The sequence below is a fragment of the Balaenoptera borealis genome (assembly GCF_965194805.1).
Source record: "Balaenoptera borealis genome assembly, chromosome: 5".
NCBI classification, from domain to species: domain Eukaryota; kingdom Metazoa; phylum Chordata; class Mammalia; order Artiodactyla; family Balaenopteridae; genus Balaenoptera; species Balaenoptera borealis.
This window is the reverse complement of record NC_138862.1, coordinates 129,447,689-129,465,491: the sequence shown is the minus strand read 5'-3', so window position 1 is coordinate 129,465,491 and position 17,803 is coordinate 129,447,689. Positions and strand designations below refer to the sequence as shown.

Genomic DNA, 17,803 nt, shown 5'->3' with positions numbered 1-17,803 from the left:
ACATTTCATCACATACTGAAATGAGAGAATAAAGGACCTAGAGCACATCTCTTCCCATAGTATTAGAAAGTATATTGGGCTTGATTTAACTGTACCATTCAATTTCGGGATGACAAGGTAATGAAAACTAGATGCTCTCCAAAATAAGACAACCTTCAGATAATGTAACACTTTTTCAAGTGGTAATGATCACTGTACATGACTATCAGTTTGAAGACATTCTACAGCTGAAGAGGGGTGAGCTGCCTTCCCCATACACAAAAACCTGTGGACTCTCAGAAAACCCATGTCTAGAAAAACACCAAACAAACAAAAAGCAGAATATCACCATTTCTCCTTCTAATCCCCTGTTTAAAGAGTAAAAATTATATTGATGGAAAAGAACTGTTTCAGTTGAGTCCTATAGGAGTACAAGTACAGGAAACTTTCTCAGTCTTTTCTTTGTCTTCCATATGTTGCATAACTGTACTTGTAAGAATACAAAGATCAGCTTCTAAAAACAAATACTCTGTACCGGAACTTGGGGCATATCAAGATGCATTATCACTAGCCTGAAGTCAGTATTATATTTCATTGAGTTTAAGATGCCCCATTATTTTATATACTTTTAAGCAAGAAAAATCATTGCCAATTGTAAGTCTGAGATGCATGCCAATTTCAGAGATGTTAAAAGGGTGGGGTGAAGTTCTTAAAATGGATTAAATATAGTAATTAAGACATTGTGTAGTCAATATTTAGGTACTTGCATTCTTCTAGGCATAACTAACCTTACACCCTAGGGCAATGCTAACTCAATTTCATCATGGAAAAACATCATTTTACCTAGAACATATAATCCAAGATGCTGCCTGTATTGTAGAAGGAAAAGAAAATATATGCCCTTTTCCCCCCTTCATTTCTTTTGTGTTATAAATTCTACTTTAAATTTTTTACCTTTAAATTTTCCTCTTTTTTCTGAGAGGTGGTAATTATCAACATTCTGAAAGTGCAGAAAGTGCTCAGTAAATTCCAAGCACTGTGTTGAAAAGACACTGGTTATATAGAGATGACTCAGTATATAAAGAATGGGTATATAGAGATGAAAAAAGACAGAAGAGCAAAAGGTGGCAACCAAGCATAGTATAGCGAAGGAAATGATTGGGGGGAGAAGCACTGTTTCTAAAAGATAACACAGATAACACGGTATCTGAGCTGGCTTTGAAAGAAGCAATAAAAATTTGTCAGAGGAAGGGATGGTACATTTCAGGTGGGCATAAGCAAACCACAAGTCACTCCAGATAGCTGCTGTGCAAAGTGCCAGAGGAGAAGGGGCTAGAGAAGAGCCTCTGATAACAAGGCTGAAGAATCTAGACCTAAACAGTCCAGCTGCTGAACAGCCTTATAATTTTGTAATTCAAGGTGTAGAAAATCACTTTAGGAATGTTACTTTAGCACCATTGTTAACATGTTTAAATGAAACATTTTTCAGATAGTTTTTTTTCAGTGATGTAAAACATTTGTAATGACCTATCTCCAATTCTTTGTCTTTGATTTTGTTTCCTGTGGCTGTCCTCTTCCCAATCAGGATGTTGAGAATGACAGTCCTGAGCCCTCTGACTGGGACAGGTTTGCTGCTGAGGAATATGAGACCCTTGTAGCAGAGGAGTCTGCCCAAGCACAGTTCCAGGAAGGGTGAGTGAGTCTCCCTTGGTCTTGTAGAACTTTTTTTAACAGGGGTAACCACATTAGGACCACCTTAAAAAATCAAGCTAGTAATCCTTTCCTATTTCTACCATTTTTGAATATCATAAAAATGAGTGATTTTAACCAACTTTAGTTAAATGAATATTTCCCCAGCAGTCTTCTCTTTCCTTCTTCACTAATTTCCTGAAAAGTCTTCTCATGTGCCATTTCCTTTAATGGAGTTGTACCTTTCACTGAAAACTGAGATCATTGTGCAGTCATACTACTTTGCTAGGGATGTTAGTACACCCTGTAAATACAGGAGGAGGCAAGAAGAACTGAAGCTCTTTTAAGTAGTAAAGATCATCATGTTTAAAACAAATCTTTATCAGACATGGTTTTGTGCTTTCAACCCTGAACAGGAAGTAACTTCTACCAAGGATTTATAATAGGGTATAATTCCATAAAGGGACTGTTGTAAGAAATTAAATTATCCAAGACTTTTACTGCTTAGAACATTTCAGTAACTATAATTTGCTGGCTCTTTTCATCTAGCGATTCCTTTAGCAGTTCCTATGATTCTTCCTTAGTCATTGTTTCTCTAAGCCTCTCAATTAATCCTTATTATTAATGTAATGCATTTTGAATAGGCAGTATATTAATTTGATTTAATATTCAAATAAAAGAATAAATAGTAAGTTTCCTGCTACCCAATTGTCCCCGGAAGCAACCACTGTTATCATTTTCTGTGTACCCTTCCAAAGACACTCCGTCCCACTCCCTCCCACACGTTCTCACACTCTCTCATACACACACACGCACATACACACACACATAACATATATACATACATATGTGTATATGTATAAAAGCAAATACACATATACATTCTTTTATTTCTTTCTTCCTCTTACACATATGGTAGCATACTCATTATTTAGTTCCCTGCTTTTTCCACACTTTTATAAAGTTTCTGTTATACAAGATGAATAAGTTCTGGAGATCCGCTGTACAACATAGTATCTATAGTTAAAATATGGTATTGTGCACTTTAAAATATGTTAAGAAGATAGATCTCATGTTAAGTGTTCCTACAAAAGAAAAAAAAGAGAACACAAGGAAATGTTTGGAGGTAATGGATATGTTTAGTGCCTTGGTTGTGGTGATGATATCACAGATATATGCATATATCCAAAATCATCAAGATGTATTCACTAAATGTGTACAGTTTTTTGTATCAAACTTCAATAAAGCTAAAAATGATAACAACAAAGATTGTGAGAGCAGCATGTGAACCAGATACTTGTATTTTATGATCATTGAGGTATAAATGAGGCATCACAAATATTTGGGGGGCCCTGAGGTGTATGAAAAAATTAATAAAAGAATAACTGAAGGTTGGAGAAAAAACAAATCAGTAAATTGGAGATTATTCCATAAATATATTTAATGAATGTGCTAAGTTTTTTATAACTGCATAACATTCCACTATATAGTTATACCATTATTTTACATTCCTCCGTTCACGAACGTTATAGTGAAAATAGTGAAATATTAGAGATATAATGTTGCAGTGAATAATCTTATATGTGTCATTTTATACATATGCGGGATAAATTTCTAGTGTGTCGCAAACAGATAGCAAACTTGCAAAGACATAGGAGGATTTTAGAGAAACCAACAAGAAATGATGCAGACACCCAGAACTAGCTACAGTGGGAGCATTTCATCCCTAGGCCTAAAAGGACAAGGAGGTGAAACCATCATCAGAACCCAAAGAGAAAAGCTATATGGAGAAGGTCACCTGACAGAACTTGTGACCTTCAGTAATGCGATTTAGCCAACCTGTGGCAACCCAGCTGAGACAGCTGCTAGAATATCCCGTTTCATTCTCATATCCTTCAGTATCCTGCAGGCGCTTCCCTTTAGCTTCCAACCAGAAACCAGAAGACAAGAGAGCCCAGTGGTGTGGTCCATTTGGGTCAGCTTCCTGGGGCACAGAGCTAGGGGAAGAGTAGATCTAGAGGGATAAACAGAAAATACCCAGCTCAGTAGATAATGTCAAATAGTCCTCCATAGAGATTGTACCATTTTACCCCTACCATTAAGTCTTGAGTATCTTTTTTGAGAGTACTGAAGAAGCCATCACCAAACCACCTTCTTTAATCTAGAGATTTCCTTATTATGCTTAGCCACAAAACTGGGACCTCATTTTTATGTCAAAGACCCAGAGGAAGCCCTTAAAATCATTCATCATTCATTGATTATCTTAAGTCTGAGTGCATCAGAAAAGACAGGCAAGTTGATTCACAGGCATGATTTAGTTTTTTGGCAGGGAGCTTCATTAGTAGGAATTGGGGTAAGTGTACTGATCTTATGAAGCAATATCACTACTGTTAAGAAGATGTGTAGATGTTTATAATAGTGAAAACTGGAGACAATCTAAGTATTTAATAAGAAGATTAATAAAATTATCCTACATATACACAGTGCAAGCCCATGTAACCATTAAAAATCATTTTGTGGATGTATAATTCTTAACTAGCAAAGAAAAAATAGGGATGTGAAAGAAGGCTTTGAAAGATCAAGTAAAACTGAACAGAAAGGAACAAAATAAAGTTATCAGAAAGAAAATTAGGTATATATAAGGAAAACAAAAGGGATCTAACTTATATATACTAGACAGTGGAGCAAACGAAATAGAAAAAAATATTCAAAGATAACAGAAAAGCTTTTCTGAAATAAAAGAAGACCTGAATCTGAAAGGTCAGAAGTCACACCATATCCAGGAAATACTGATGATGACTGGCCCCATAGATGTGTGGTGAATTTAGCAGAATTCAAAGATAAATAAAAGTTTACTTTGGGGGCTTTTTCCATTTTTTAAAAATGCAAGTCACCAGACAAGAGGGGGAAAAAAAAAATCAGCCTTGCCTCAGGTACCTCCACAGTAAAAATGAATACTAGAAGATCATAAAACAATATTTATACTAACCCAAGATGGCATTCAAACATGAAAACACAAATGGATATTTTCAAACATACAAGAACTGAAAGGAATAAAGCACCCATGAGCTCTTCTTTAAAGAGGACATAATCATAAAACCAAGAGATGAACCAAAATAGAGAGCCCAGAAATGGAGTGGCCATGGTGGAAAAGAAATAATAGTGAGTGTTCAATCCATTTAAATATAAAAGGATGGAGACAGAACATAATATTCCGGAAAAAATAATATAACTAAAAGTAGGATGTAGAGAGGAGGAAGAAATATATGTGTAAGTTTCATTAGCAGGGCCTCAACAGCTACCCTCTAAAGCTGATAAGTCAAGTTGAGGATTTAAGGCTATTAATTAAAATAAACATTTGAAAAACCAAAGCCAGACTCTAAATATTCTAATTCAATCAGAAAACATGTACACACAAAAAAGAAAAACACAGACCACGCAGCATAAAGATGACAGAACTAAAACAAATACTTTTAAGTCAGTGAATATAAATGGAACAAACTCACTTATTAAAAGAAAAGTATTCAATTATAGAATGACAACAAAAGTTGAATTAAAAAAGACTAAACACCCCAAAAATGCTGTCCTGATAACATCAGATTCTTGAAGCAGAAACTCCAAAAGGAAAAAAAAGGAGAAATTGAAACCTGTTATTTGCAGCCATAATAAAATATTCCCTGAAAATGGATACCTTTGTGGCTTATTGTCCAGAGACCATTTACAAAATACATATTAGGCCACAAACAAAACTTCAGTCGACTTCTAAAAAGTAACAATAATACAGACTAGCTTCTCATTTCAAGGAGGTAAACAAAGCATCCTGTAGTTTTCAGTCTCTCATACCATATAAAAATAAGAAATACAGAGCACCACTTGAAGTACTAGGAGAAACTTTCAGTGGACTAAAAGAAGGAAAGCAGATGGAATCGGATTGAAGAGGGAGCCAGAGCTTAGGTTCTATGCAGGAAGATGAGGAAGATAATTGCTACAGATAAAGGGAGCAGCACTTACAGATGATTCATACCTTAATTTGATTGAAACCAAGAGCAAGAGGGAGACCAGAAGAAGAAGCATCCAGGGAGGTTGAACCCTGTACATCCCATCCTACCCGTAAAGGAAAGACAAAAGCAGTGAGTATGGGATCTTGGGGCAGCATGGCCCATCCATCCCCCTATTCCCATTTAAAACACTAGCAACCCCACATTGCTGTCTCCTAAGCAGCCAGTGCAGAGGCAACAGTCTGTTCTCTACTACATAGTAAAGTGGACAAATATCAACCAATAAAATACTCAACAAATGGAAGAACTTTCAACCCTGGAAGGAGACTCACTACAACAATCAGAACAAGACATCAAAATGGGTATATTTACTTTTTTTTTTTTTTCCTGCACCGCACAGCATGTGGGATCTTAGGTCCTCAACCAGGGATCGAACCTGTGCCCCCTGCAGTGGAAGCACAGAGTCTTAGTCACTAGACCGCCAGGGAAGTCTGACTATTTTTAGAGAGATAAGAGAGAATATTACACTCTTCAAGCAAGACCGGCCAGTATCTTTCCAGTATCTGGAAATGAAAAGAAAAAAAATCTTAATGAAAAAACACAATCATTGGGCTAAATAATAGAATGGACACATCTGAAAAGTTGATTTGGAATATTGATTGTGATACAGGAGTAAGAAATCCTTGTAGAAGCCAGTAGAAATAATAGCCAAATAATTCCCAGAATTTTAGCTGTTTAAACAAATAAAAATATACACAGAAACAGGAATCAGCAAATTTTTTCTGGCCAGGTAGTAAATATTTTAGGCATTGCAGGTCCTCTGTCACAATTACTTAGCTCTGCCACGGTGGTGTGAAAGTAGCCATAATATGTAAGCAAGTGAATGTGGCTGTGTTCCAATAAAATTTTAATAATAGACATTGAGATATTAACTTCAGATCATTTTCACATCGCGAAATATTCTTCTTTTGATTTTGTTTTCAAATCTAAAAAGGTAAAACCATTCTTAGCTCATGGACTGTACCAAAACAGGTGGTGAGACAGATCTGGCCCACCGATTGTAGTTTCCCAATCCCTGTAGTAGAGTGAAATTTCAGAACATAAAAGATAAAGAAGAACTGAAAAGCTACCGGAGAGGGAAAAGAAAAGATTACCCACAAATTAAACACAAAAAGAAACAGATACACTAACTAATATGTATAAAATAGATAACTAACAAGAACCTGCTATATAGCACAGGGAACTCCACTTCACTTTACTATACAGTAGAAACTAACACAACATTGTAAAACAACTATACCCCAATTTTTAAAAAAAGAAGAAAGAAATAGAGCATTTCACTGAAATTCTGAAAAGAAAATAACTTTGAACCTTGAATTCTGTTCCTATTTAAATGTGAGGGCCAGATAAAGACATTTTTAGACATTCAAAGATGCAAAATGGTTGCCACCCACAGATGATCTCTGAAAGAAATTTTAAAGGGTATTCTTCAGCAAGAAGGTAAATATATCCTAGAGGAATAGTGGGATACAAGAAACAACAAAATTAGTAAAATTTATCCTTAGAATTAGGGAAGTATTGATTATAGATACTGTTAACAGAGAGAGTAAAAGAAGGTCAGGGTAATATGCCATGAATCTTTATTAGAGTGAAGAATATAGACACTGATAAATTTATATTTAACAATGACTAGAGTTAAAGTATGTCTGTTGGGCTTCCCTGGTGACGCAGTGGTTAAGAATCAGCCTGCCAATGCAGGGGACACGGGTTCGAGCCCTGGTCCAAGGAGATCCCACATGCCGCAGAGCAACTAAGTCCGTGCGCCATAACTACTGAGCCTGTGCTCTAGAGCCCGCGAGCCACAGCTACTGAAGCCCACATGCCTAGAGCCCGTACTCCGCAACAAGAGAAGCCACCGCAATGAGAAGCCTGTGCACTGCAACGAGTAGCCCCTGCTCTCTGCAGCTGGAGAAAAGCCCGCACGTAGCAACAAAGACCCAACGCAGCCAAAAATAAATACATAAAGCAAATAAATTAAAATTTATTTATATATGTCTGTTAAAAAGTTTAAGGACGGGGCTTCCCTGGTGACGCAGTGGTTAAGAATCTGCCTGCCAATGCAGGGGACATGGGTTCGAGCCCTGGTCCAGGAAAAGCCCACATGCCACAGAGCAATTAAGCCCATGCACCACAACTACTGAGCCTGCGCTCTAGAGCCCGTGCTCTGCAACAAGAGAAGCCACCGCAATGAGAAGCCCACGCACCGCAACGAAGAGTAGCCCCCGCTCACCACAACTAGAGAAAGACCGCGCGCAGCAACTACGACCCAACGCAGCCAAAAATTTAAAAAAAAAGTTTAAGGAAAATCACTAAAAGAATAAATATTAAATGGAAAACTTTCTAATCATTTTTAGAAAAAGACAGTAGACTATTAACTGGAAAAATAGTTGTATAAAGAAAACTCAGTCTACTAAAAGACAATGTGTTTATCAGTATTCTTTTGGTGAGAAGTGATTTTAACTCAAATTGGCATAAGGGGGGAAAAGCATTAGCAAAAAGGAAATTATTGGCTTATAGAACTGAAAAGTCTAGGGATAGTACTGACTTTAGAGACTTTGAGTTTATCTCTTTCATCTCTTAGGTAATGCTTTGCTTTCATTCTTTCACTCTTCAGCAAGTTTTTTATATGTGGTGGCAAGATGATACCTTCAAGTTCAAATAAAAGAGAAAATCCCTTTCCCACAAGATCCAACAAAAGCCCAGGACTTGTGTTGGCTCTGATTGGCTTGGTTTGGGTCTAGTCCCTGAACCAGCTCCTGAAGGAATTAGGCCTAGAACTTAGCTTGGACAGGAGTCAAGTTCATCCAAACCATGTGTATTCCCAAGGAAAATTTGGGAATTTTGAAAATATGGCCCTAAAAAAGGAAATGCTATACTGGTAAAGGAACAACAGATGTCCACTACAGTAAGAAAGGAGACAAAAAGACAAACACAGACAAAATAAATGGACAAAGTAAGTCCAGATATAGTATGAATCACAAAACTCAGAATGGATTAAAAATCCAACTGTACACTATTCTTTTAGATTCATACCTAACACAGAGGTAACAGTCAAATAAATAATAAACAAGAGGAAATCAGGTATAGCAATGTTAATGAGACAAAGATAATTGAAACTTTTAAAAGAAACTTACCAGTATTTCAGCAGCTGGCCATGAAAATAAGTTACGAACTTTATGCAATACATAAAACAAATCTGATAGAAATACAAGGAGAAATTGACAATCCCATAGTCATATAAAAACCAACAAATCAAACAGGCTAAAAAATTCATAAAGAATATAAAATTAGTAAACTTTCATAGAGGTACTCAAAAGTATACTTGGTACCCAACAAATACACATGGAACCATCACAATAAAGTACCTATTTATTAAGGCATGAAGGAAACTGCAACATTTTTTTAAATTACTAGCATATAGGCCACATTTGTTACTTAAAATGTAACCTGAAATTAACAACAACAAAAATGCACATATCTGGAGAGTTAAAATTAAAATTTTGAAAAATTAAATATATCTTAAAATAATTGTTAAGCTAAAGAGAAGATCAAAACCAATTACAGTTTCTTTTAGAATCAGGCAATGAAAGTATTATATTTATTAAAATCTGTGGGATATGGACAGGGGAAAATTTGTAACCTGTAGACAGAAATAAATGAATTAGATGATGCATGAAAAAGGATGACAAAATAGACCCAAATAAAGTACATGAAAGGAAGAAGTTCAACAACTGTATTTCAAACAAAAATAAATCTATTAACTTATCCATACATACCCATATTCTGTGCCAAGCACTATTCTAAATATTTTAATTCATAAAACCTCTATTTTGTAGGTGCTGTTATCCCTAGTTTACAGATATTAAAACTGAACTACAAAAAAAAAAAAAACTGAACTACAGAAGATTAATTTGTCAAATCTACCAACATATATAAAAGAATACATCATAAGTAAGGGGGTTTTATCCCAAGATTGCAACAGTGGTTCAACTTTACAAAATCTGTCATTAACAGATGAAAGGAGTAAAAAGGAAACAAAATATAAACTGATTCTTTGAAGGCATGTGATAAAATATATTTTCTGGTTTGGAAAAAAATCATAAAACTAAGCAAACTTAAGAGCACCTCCTTGGGCTTCCCCGGTGGCGCAGTGGTTAGGAATCCGCCTGCCAATGCAGAGGACACGGGTTCGTGCCCCGGTCCGGGAAGATCCCACATGCCGCGGAGCGGCTAGGCCCGTGAGCCACAACTACTGAGCCTGCGCGTCTGGAGCCTGTGCTCCGCAACGGGAGAGGCCGCGACAGTGAGAGGCCCGCGCACCGCGATGAAGAGTGGGCCCTGCTCGCCGCAACTGGAGAAAGCTCTTGCATAGAAACGAAGACCCAACACAGCCAAAAATAAATAAATTAATTAATTAATTAAAAAAAAAAAAGATGTAAAATCTTTTAAAAAAAAAAAAAAAAAAAAGAGCACCTCCTTAATGGATAAAGGGTATTAATCCCATGCCCCAGAAACAACCAGCTAAAAATATAATAGAAAAAAATCCTATTTGTGATATCAACAAAAAAAGTGACTCGAAAATATATGTGAAGAAAATATAAAATTTCACTAAAAGTTATAAAGATCATTCCCCATGTTAAAATTAATTTATTAATTTGATATAATCCCCCCAAATATGTTGTAGAACTTGATCAGCTAATTCTAAAACTCATACTGAACAATAAATACAAAAGAATTGCAGTGAGTTCTGAAAAGAAACAAAGGTATGGTGGGGCACAGGGGACGTGTACTATAAAGCCATAGTAATTAAACTCATTTTAGAATCCATGCCAAAACAGAAGATTTATGCAAAGCAATACAGTATATGATAAAGATAGTGTGTCAAGAAAAGTCTAGTCAGTAAAACGTTGGCTCTCTGTGGTGGAGTGAAAAAAGTACATATTAAGCTAATATCTGCATGCAAATAAAGAGTTTAAAAGCAAAAAAAGTGATGGGAGAAATTTATAGGGAAATTATTTATAGATTTGAGTATATTTTAAAAGTGACAAATTCGATATCACAATCAAAAGGCAAACACATAGGGTTGAATACTCTTTCATAAATTGGATTCTTCAAAATCAATAGTTAAGAACATGAATATTAACCAATTCTACAACATCAAAAGATAGAAATTTCACCCAGGAAATAACAAAGAAAATTCCCACTTCACCAACAGTTAAAACGTAGTAGCCAGATATAACAATTTTAAGTGTTATCTGTAAACAACAAAGCCCCAAAATACATGAAACAAAAATTGCCAGACAATTCAACAATTATAGCTGGAGATTTCAACACTCCTCTTACAGTAACTGATAGAACTAGAGACAATCACTAAGGATACAGAAGACTTGAACAACACAGTCAATGTATTTGATCTAATCAATATATACACTCCACAAAACTAGCAAAATACACATTTTTCTCAAATGCACATGGAACTTCTTCAGGAAAGACCATCTGTTAGGTGAATAAAACAAGATTCAGTAAATTCAAATCAAGTATGTTTTCTGACCATTATAGAATAAAATTACAAATCAATAACAGAAGGAAATCTGGGAACCCCAAAACATTTGGAAATTAAATAACACACTTCTAAAGACGCATGGGTCAAAGAAGACACTGCAGGGAAATTTAATATTATCTTGAAACGAATGAAAATAAAAGAACATATGAAAATGTATGAGGTGCAATTAAAGCAGTGCTCAGAGGAATATTTAAGGCCCAGAAAGGTCGAACATCAATAATATAAGCTTCCATCTTAAGAAGCTAGAAAAAGGAAGAGCCAAATAAACCCAAAATAAGTAGAAAGAAGGAAATAATAAAGATCAGAGTAGAAATCCATGAAATAGAAAATAGGAAAACAATATGAAAGAACTGATGAAACCAAAAGTTGGTTCTTTGGAAAGATTTTAAAAGAGATAAAGCTTTAGAAAAAACAAAAGAGAGAGAGAAAGGAATAAATTAAAATCAAGATGAAAGAGGTTGCATCACTATGGACACTATAGAACTTAATTATAAAGGAATATTATGAACAACTTTATCCCAATAAATTTGACATCTTAGATGACATGGGACAAAATCCTCAAAAAACTCAAATTACCAAAACTGGCTCAAGAAGAAATGGAAAATCAGGACAGACTATATCAAGATACTAAATAAGTTATTAAGTTTTCCCCAAAAGAAAAGTCCAGGTCCAGATGGTACCAATGGCAAGTTCTGTCAAATATTTAAGGGAAAAAATAATACCAATCTTTCATTAATACTTTCAGAAAATAACAGTAGGAGGGAACAGTTCTAAATTTATTTTAGAAAGCCAATATTACCCTTATACCAAAGCCAGACAAAGAGATCATGAGAAATGAAAACTACAAACCAATATCCCTCATGAACATCAATATAAAACTTTTCACAAAACATTTAAAATATCAAATCCAGCAACATATAAAAAAGATTATACACTCTAAGTGGGGTTTACCCCAGGAATGGAAGGCTGTCTTAACATCTGAAAATCTATTAATGTAATACACCATATTCATATAATAAAGGACAAAAACCACATAATCATTTCTATAGACACAAAAAAAGCATTTGACAAAATCCAACATCCATTCACAGTAACTCTTACCCCAGTAAGGATAAAAAGGAACTTCCTTAACCTGATAAAAGGCATCTATAATTAACATCATACGTATAGTGAAAAACTGAATGCCTTTCCACTACGATCAAGAACAAGGCAAGGATGTTTCTGTCCCTCCCCATTTCTACTCAACACTGTAACTGAGGGTCCTATCCTGTGCAGTAAGACAAGAAAAAAAAACATTAAAAGTGTTCAGATTGGAAAGAAAAAAGTAAATCTATTCCTAGATTATATATCCTTTAAGTAGAAAATACAAAGAAATCTGTGTAAAAGCTACCAGAACTAATAAATGAGTTAGCAAGGTCTCAGAATACAAAAGCTCAGTATACAAAAATCAGTTGTATTTCCATGTACTAGCAATGAACAATCAAATAGTGAAATTCAAATAAAAAATTCTATTCACAACAGCATCAAAAAGAAAAAATACAATAAATATAACAAAAGAACTATAATACTTGCACGCTGAAAACTGCAAAACAGTGCTGAAAGAAATTAAAGAAGACCCAAATAAATAGAATTAGAAAGCTCAGTATTGTTAAAATGTCAGTTTTCCCCAAATTGATCTACGGATTTAACCCACTCCCTATCAAAATCCCTGCAGGCTTTTGTTATAGAAATTGGCGAACTGATCCTAAAATTTATATAGAAATGCAAAATACCTAGAATAGCCGAACACTTTTTTAAAAGAACAAAGTTGAAGGACTTAAGCTACCTGATTTCAAAACTTACTACAAAGCGAACAACCATCATGGCATTGTAGAATTGGTAAGTATACACAATCAATGAAACACTCTAGAAATAGACCCTCATATATACAGCCAATTAATTTTCAACCAAAGGAGAAAGGGTAGTCTTTTCAGAAATGACACTGAAATAGTTGGATGTCCATATGCAAAAACAAGAACCTCAATCCGTATCTCACACCATATACAAAGATAATTATCTTGAGTTCCCTGGTGGTCTAGTGGTTAGGATTTGGCACTTTCACTGCCTTGGCCTGGGTTCAATCCCTGGTCGGGGAACTGAGATCCCGCAAGCTGCATGGAGTGCCAAAATAATTATTATTATAATTATTAATTAATATTAATTAATTATTATCTCAATAAATGTAAGAGCTGAAACCCTAAAGCTTCTAGAATAAAACATAGGAGAAAAATCTTTGTGACCTTGGGTTAGGCAAGAGCAATAAAAATATTGATAAATTGGACTTCCTTCAAAATTAAAAACTATTGCTCTTCAAAGACACCATTAAGAAAATGAAAAAGACACACTGGGGGAAAATACTTCTAAAACATCGTGATAAAGGATTCTTTCCAGAATATATAAAGAACTTACAGCTCAATAATAAAAAGACAACCTAAATTTTTAAGTGAACAAAAATTAGAATAAATATTTAAATTAGAGGTACAAACAGCAGATAGATATATGAAAAGATGCTTTACATCATTAGACATTAGGAAAATGTCAATTGAAACCACAGTGATACACTACACAGCCACTGGAACATCTAAAATCACCAGTTGGCAATGATGTGAAGAAGCTGGAACCCTCATATATTGGACTGATGTGGATGTAAAATTATGTAGCCTCTTTAGAAATGTTTGGCAATTTCTTAAAAAGTTAAACATACATTTATCATATGAATCAGCAGTTCCACTCCTAGGAATCTACCCAAGAGAAATGTTTACCCAAGACTTGTACATGAATGTTTACAGCAGCATTATTCTTAGTAGCCCAAAACTGAAAATAATCCAAATATCCACTAAACTGGTGAATTGATAAAATATAGTATATCCATGTAATGGATGCTCTTCAGCAATAAAAAAAAAAAAAGAACCACTGACAAACACAACATTGATGAATCTCAAGCCAAGTGAAAGAAGCTAGACAAAAAGAGTATATTCCAATCTTGTATGATTCCATTTATGTAAAATTCTAGAAAATGCATCCTAGGGACTTCCCTGGCAGTCCAGGGGTTAAGACTCCGTGCTCCCAATGCAGAGGACACGGGTTCAATCCCTGGTTGGGGAACTAAGATCCCGCATGCCACACAGCACAGCCAAAAATTTAAAAAAAAAAAAAAAAAAAAAAGTCAGGCTTGCCAAAGGGGAAAGGGGGGTGGGGAGGATGGATTGGGGGTTTGGGATAAGCAGATACACACTACCGTATGTAGGGTAGATGACCAACAAGGATTTACTGTGTGGCATAGGGAACTCCATTCAGTATCTTCTGGTGACCTATAGTGGACAAGAATCTGAAAAAGAATATATATGTATAACTGAATCACTTTGCTGTACACCTGAAGTACACAGTACTGCAAATCAACTATATTTCAATAAAAAAGAAAATATCACAAGTTTTTAAAATTTTCTAAAAAATTCTAGAATGACAGAAACCAATTCGGTGGTTAGCTGGGGAGGGCAAAAGTGATTCTAAAGGGGCATGAGGAAACTTTCGTTGGGGGGGGTGGGGGCAGGGGGTGGGTATTTACATGATCTTGAGGTGTTGCTTTTACAGGTGTATACAAAAGTCAAAACTTATTAATTATACACTTTAAATATGAGCAATTTATTCTATGTCAAATATACCTCAATAAATAAAAGGAAAGAACTACTAATACATGCAACAACACAGATGAATCTAAAAAATGCCATTCTACATGAAAGAAGCCAGACACTAAAAGACTATATATTATATGATTCCATTTATATGAAATTTCTAGAAAAGGCAAAATTATAGAGCCAGAAAACAGATCAGTGGTTGCCTAGTTCCAGGATTGAGAGTACAAAGTGAATGCAAACAAGCACAGGGAGAGGAAAGGCAGATGGAGAGATGAAAGTATTCTACAATTGAATTGTGGTGATGATTGCACAATTACTAAAACACATTAAACACTTAAGATCAGTGAATTCTATGATATGTAAATTAAACTTAAATAAAACATTTGTAAAAAGCAAGCGCCCAAAAAAGTTTAGCTTATTAAATTGGCAGGAATTTTTTTAAGAGATGGTATGAATTCAGTACATGTTTGCATTCCTGCTGTATACTAAGCATTATTGGATATTGGTGAACACAGACAGGATCCCTGCCTTAGCAGGGAAAAACAGGCAGGTACAATTAAAATAAAGTGTCTTAACTGCTCTCTCATAGAAGCAGCACATTGTAGTAACAGATATTGCTGGTAGAAGCAAATTGGCCCAACCTCCAATTGGAATTAATTTGAAATTAATTTGACAATATGCTGCAAAAGCCTGAATTCATACCCTTTGACTCCCAATTCTAATTCTGGGTATCTATTGTAAATAATCAGAAATTTAGATAGAACTGTTCTATCCAAACAGTTGGCATTGGTCACAGGTAATTATAAAATTAAAAAATTCAAAGCAACACAAATGCACGATAATAGAATAGTTAAGTAAGTCATGGTATCTATGTGTCATATTTTGCAGACATTTAAATTATGTGTTGCACAAAAATGTAACATGGAGAAATCAGGGTTACAAAATTGTGATATAATCTCAATATTAAAAATGTGCATCTATATAAACATGCTAAATGATAAGGCTCCAAAATATTAACAGTGGTTAACTCTGGGCTGTGGGATTGCAAGTACTTTGGTTTTTATACTGTTCTATAATTTATAATGTTTGTATAATGAACATGTACTACTTTAATAAACAGGAAGAAGTTATTTTTCTCCTTTATCTGTTTACATAGGTGATATGTATTCACTGCAGAACAGTTAGAAATGTAGATAAAAATCTTCACCTAAAATCTACCACCCAGAGATAGCCTGACTTATCATTTAGGAGTATATCCTTCTAGACATTTCTTTGCAAATAGATAAGTAATTTGTTTTACAGAAATGGAATTTTATACTACATATTGTTTTGTAACCTGCTTTAGAGGAAGGAGAAAATAGAGATAGCAGGTCTAAACACTTAGAAGTTTATTAGTCTAAAAAGAAGAGAAAATAGATGGCAACTAAAGAGAATAGGTAACTGGCTCAAGCAAAAGTTTTTCTCGAGTTGTGGTAGTGCTCAAAGAAGGTGCCAGTGTGTGTGGAGGGCAGAGAGGGGAAGCAAAGGGATGCAGACAGAAATACTGGCGAGGGGTCATGAGAGGAGATGCGGAGACCAGCTGTAGTGAAATTTGACCAGTGCATATGAGAGGCTTCTGCTGGACACCCATCTTCTCATGTTGTGGGAGATAAGATAAGGCGTACACAGAGCACATGTGGGTGATGAGATCTCAAGGGGAGAGGAGAAGCCTTACAACAGCCATGGCCTGTAGGGTGAGCACTAGAATGTCAACAAAGGAAAAGAAAGGCCTCTTTATTACAGTTGTTAATAACTGACTGACATGGTTCAAAAGCAAGGCCAGACCCAGAATTCCAAGGCTACATCACCTAGGGCTTCATCTCAAGAGGAATTACAAATAAATCAGGGTGAGTTTGCCAAACAGAAATTACCAGAATCAAATATTAGAAAGGGAGGAAGCATGGTAGTGCCATGGAAAGAGCATAAGCTTAGGAGCCAGACAGATCTGGTTCTACCTCCCACTCACCAGCTGGGCAGGTTATCTGACTCCTGAGGCTCAGTTTCAGAAGATACCAGCAACCACCTTCCAAGGTGGTTGTGAGAATCAAAGATAATACATATAAACACCTGGCACATCGTAGATACCTGACAAATAATAGCTATTACTACTATTACTACTCCCTGAAGGAGACGAGATACAATATAACATCATGGTTAAAAGCACAGAATTTGGATTTAGACAAATTTAGTTAAGTTCAAAGCCTTGCTCTATCAATCACTAGAGCAAGCCTCAGCATCCCCTATACAATGAGGATACCACCTGCCACACCAAGCTGTTTCCGGATTAAATAAGACAATGTCCATAATGTATTATGCCCTTAGGCGTAGTGCCTCTGTAATCAATAAACAATGGCTATTATTACTACCACTTCTGTGATCTTGGCCACATTACATAACCTCTCTGAACTATAATTTAGTCAGGTATTACATTAGCATTCCACTGCCTACCTTGTTCCCTTCATTCCCAGGGCACAGAACATGGCACACAGTTGGCAACAGTAAATATCTGTTGCATGAACAAAAGGACTGTACTGAGAATTAAAGATAATGTATATAATGTATCTAACAGTGTCTGGCATATAAATGCTGGGGAAAATGGACCTATTTGTGTTTCCACTGGAACATGGGCTCCTTCAGGGCAGAGCACCTTGTTTTATTCATCTTGTAATACCAGCACCTGGCAAACTGTTAGGGATGTAGGAGATCCTCAGCAAATGTTTACTGAGTGGCACAGAAGGCAGCAGTAATCTGGCAGCCACCCTCACTACAAGGATAACGCAGGAGCCCAGACAACTTGACCC

At 35.6% G+C, this 17,803-nt stretch overlaps 1 protein-coding gene across 4 annotated transcripts in view; it reads left to right on the top strand.

Moving 5' to 3' along the window:
- PPP2R3A (protein phosphatase 2 regulatory subunit B''alpha) overlaps positions 1-17,803 on the top strand; it is a 206,310-nt gene that overhangs the window by 180,931 nt on the left and 7,576 nt on the right. For all 4 annotated transcript variants that reach the window (XM_082393422.1, XM_082393423.1, XM_082393425.1 and 1 more), the window contains one exon: positions 1,565-1,671. In XM_082393422.1, coding sequence (XP_082249548.1) covers positions 1,565-1,671 — 107 coding nt within the window. The remainder of the gene's footprint in view (positions 1-1,564; positions 1,672-17,803) is intronic.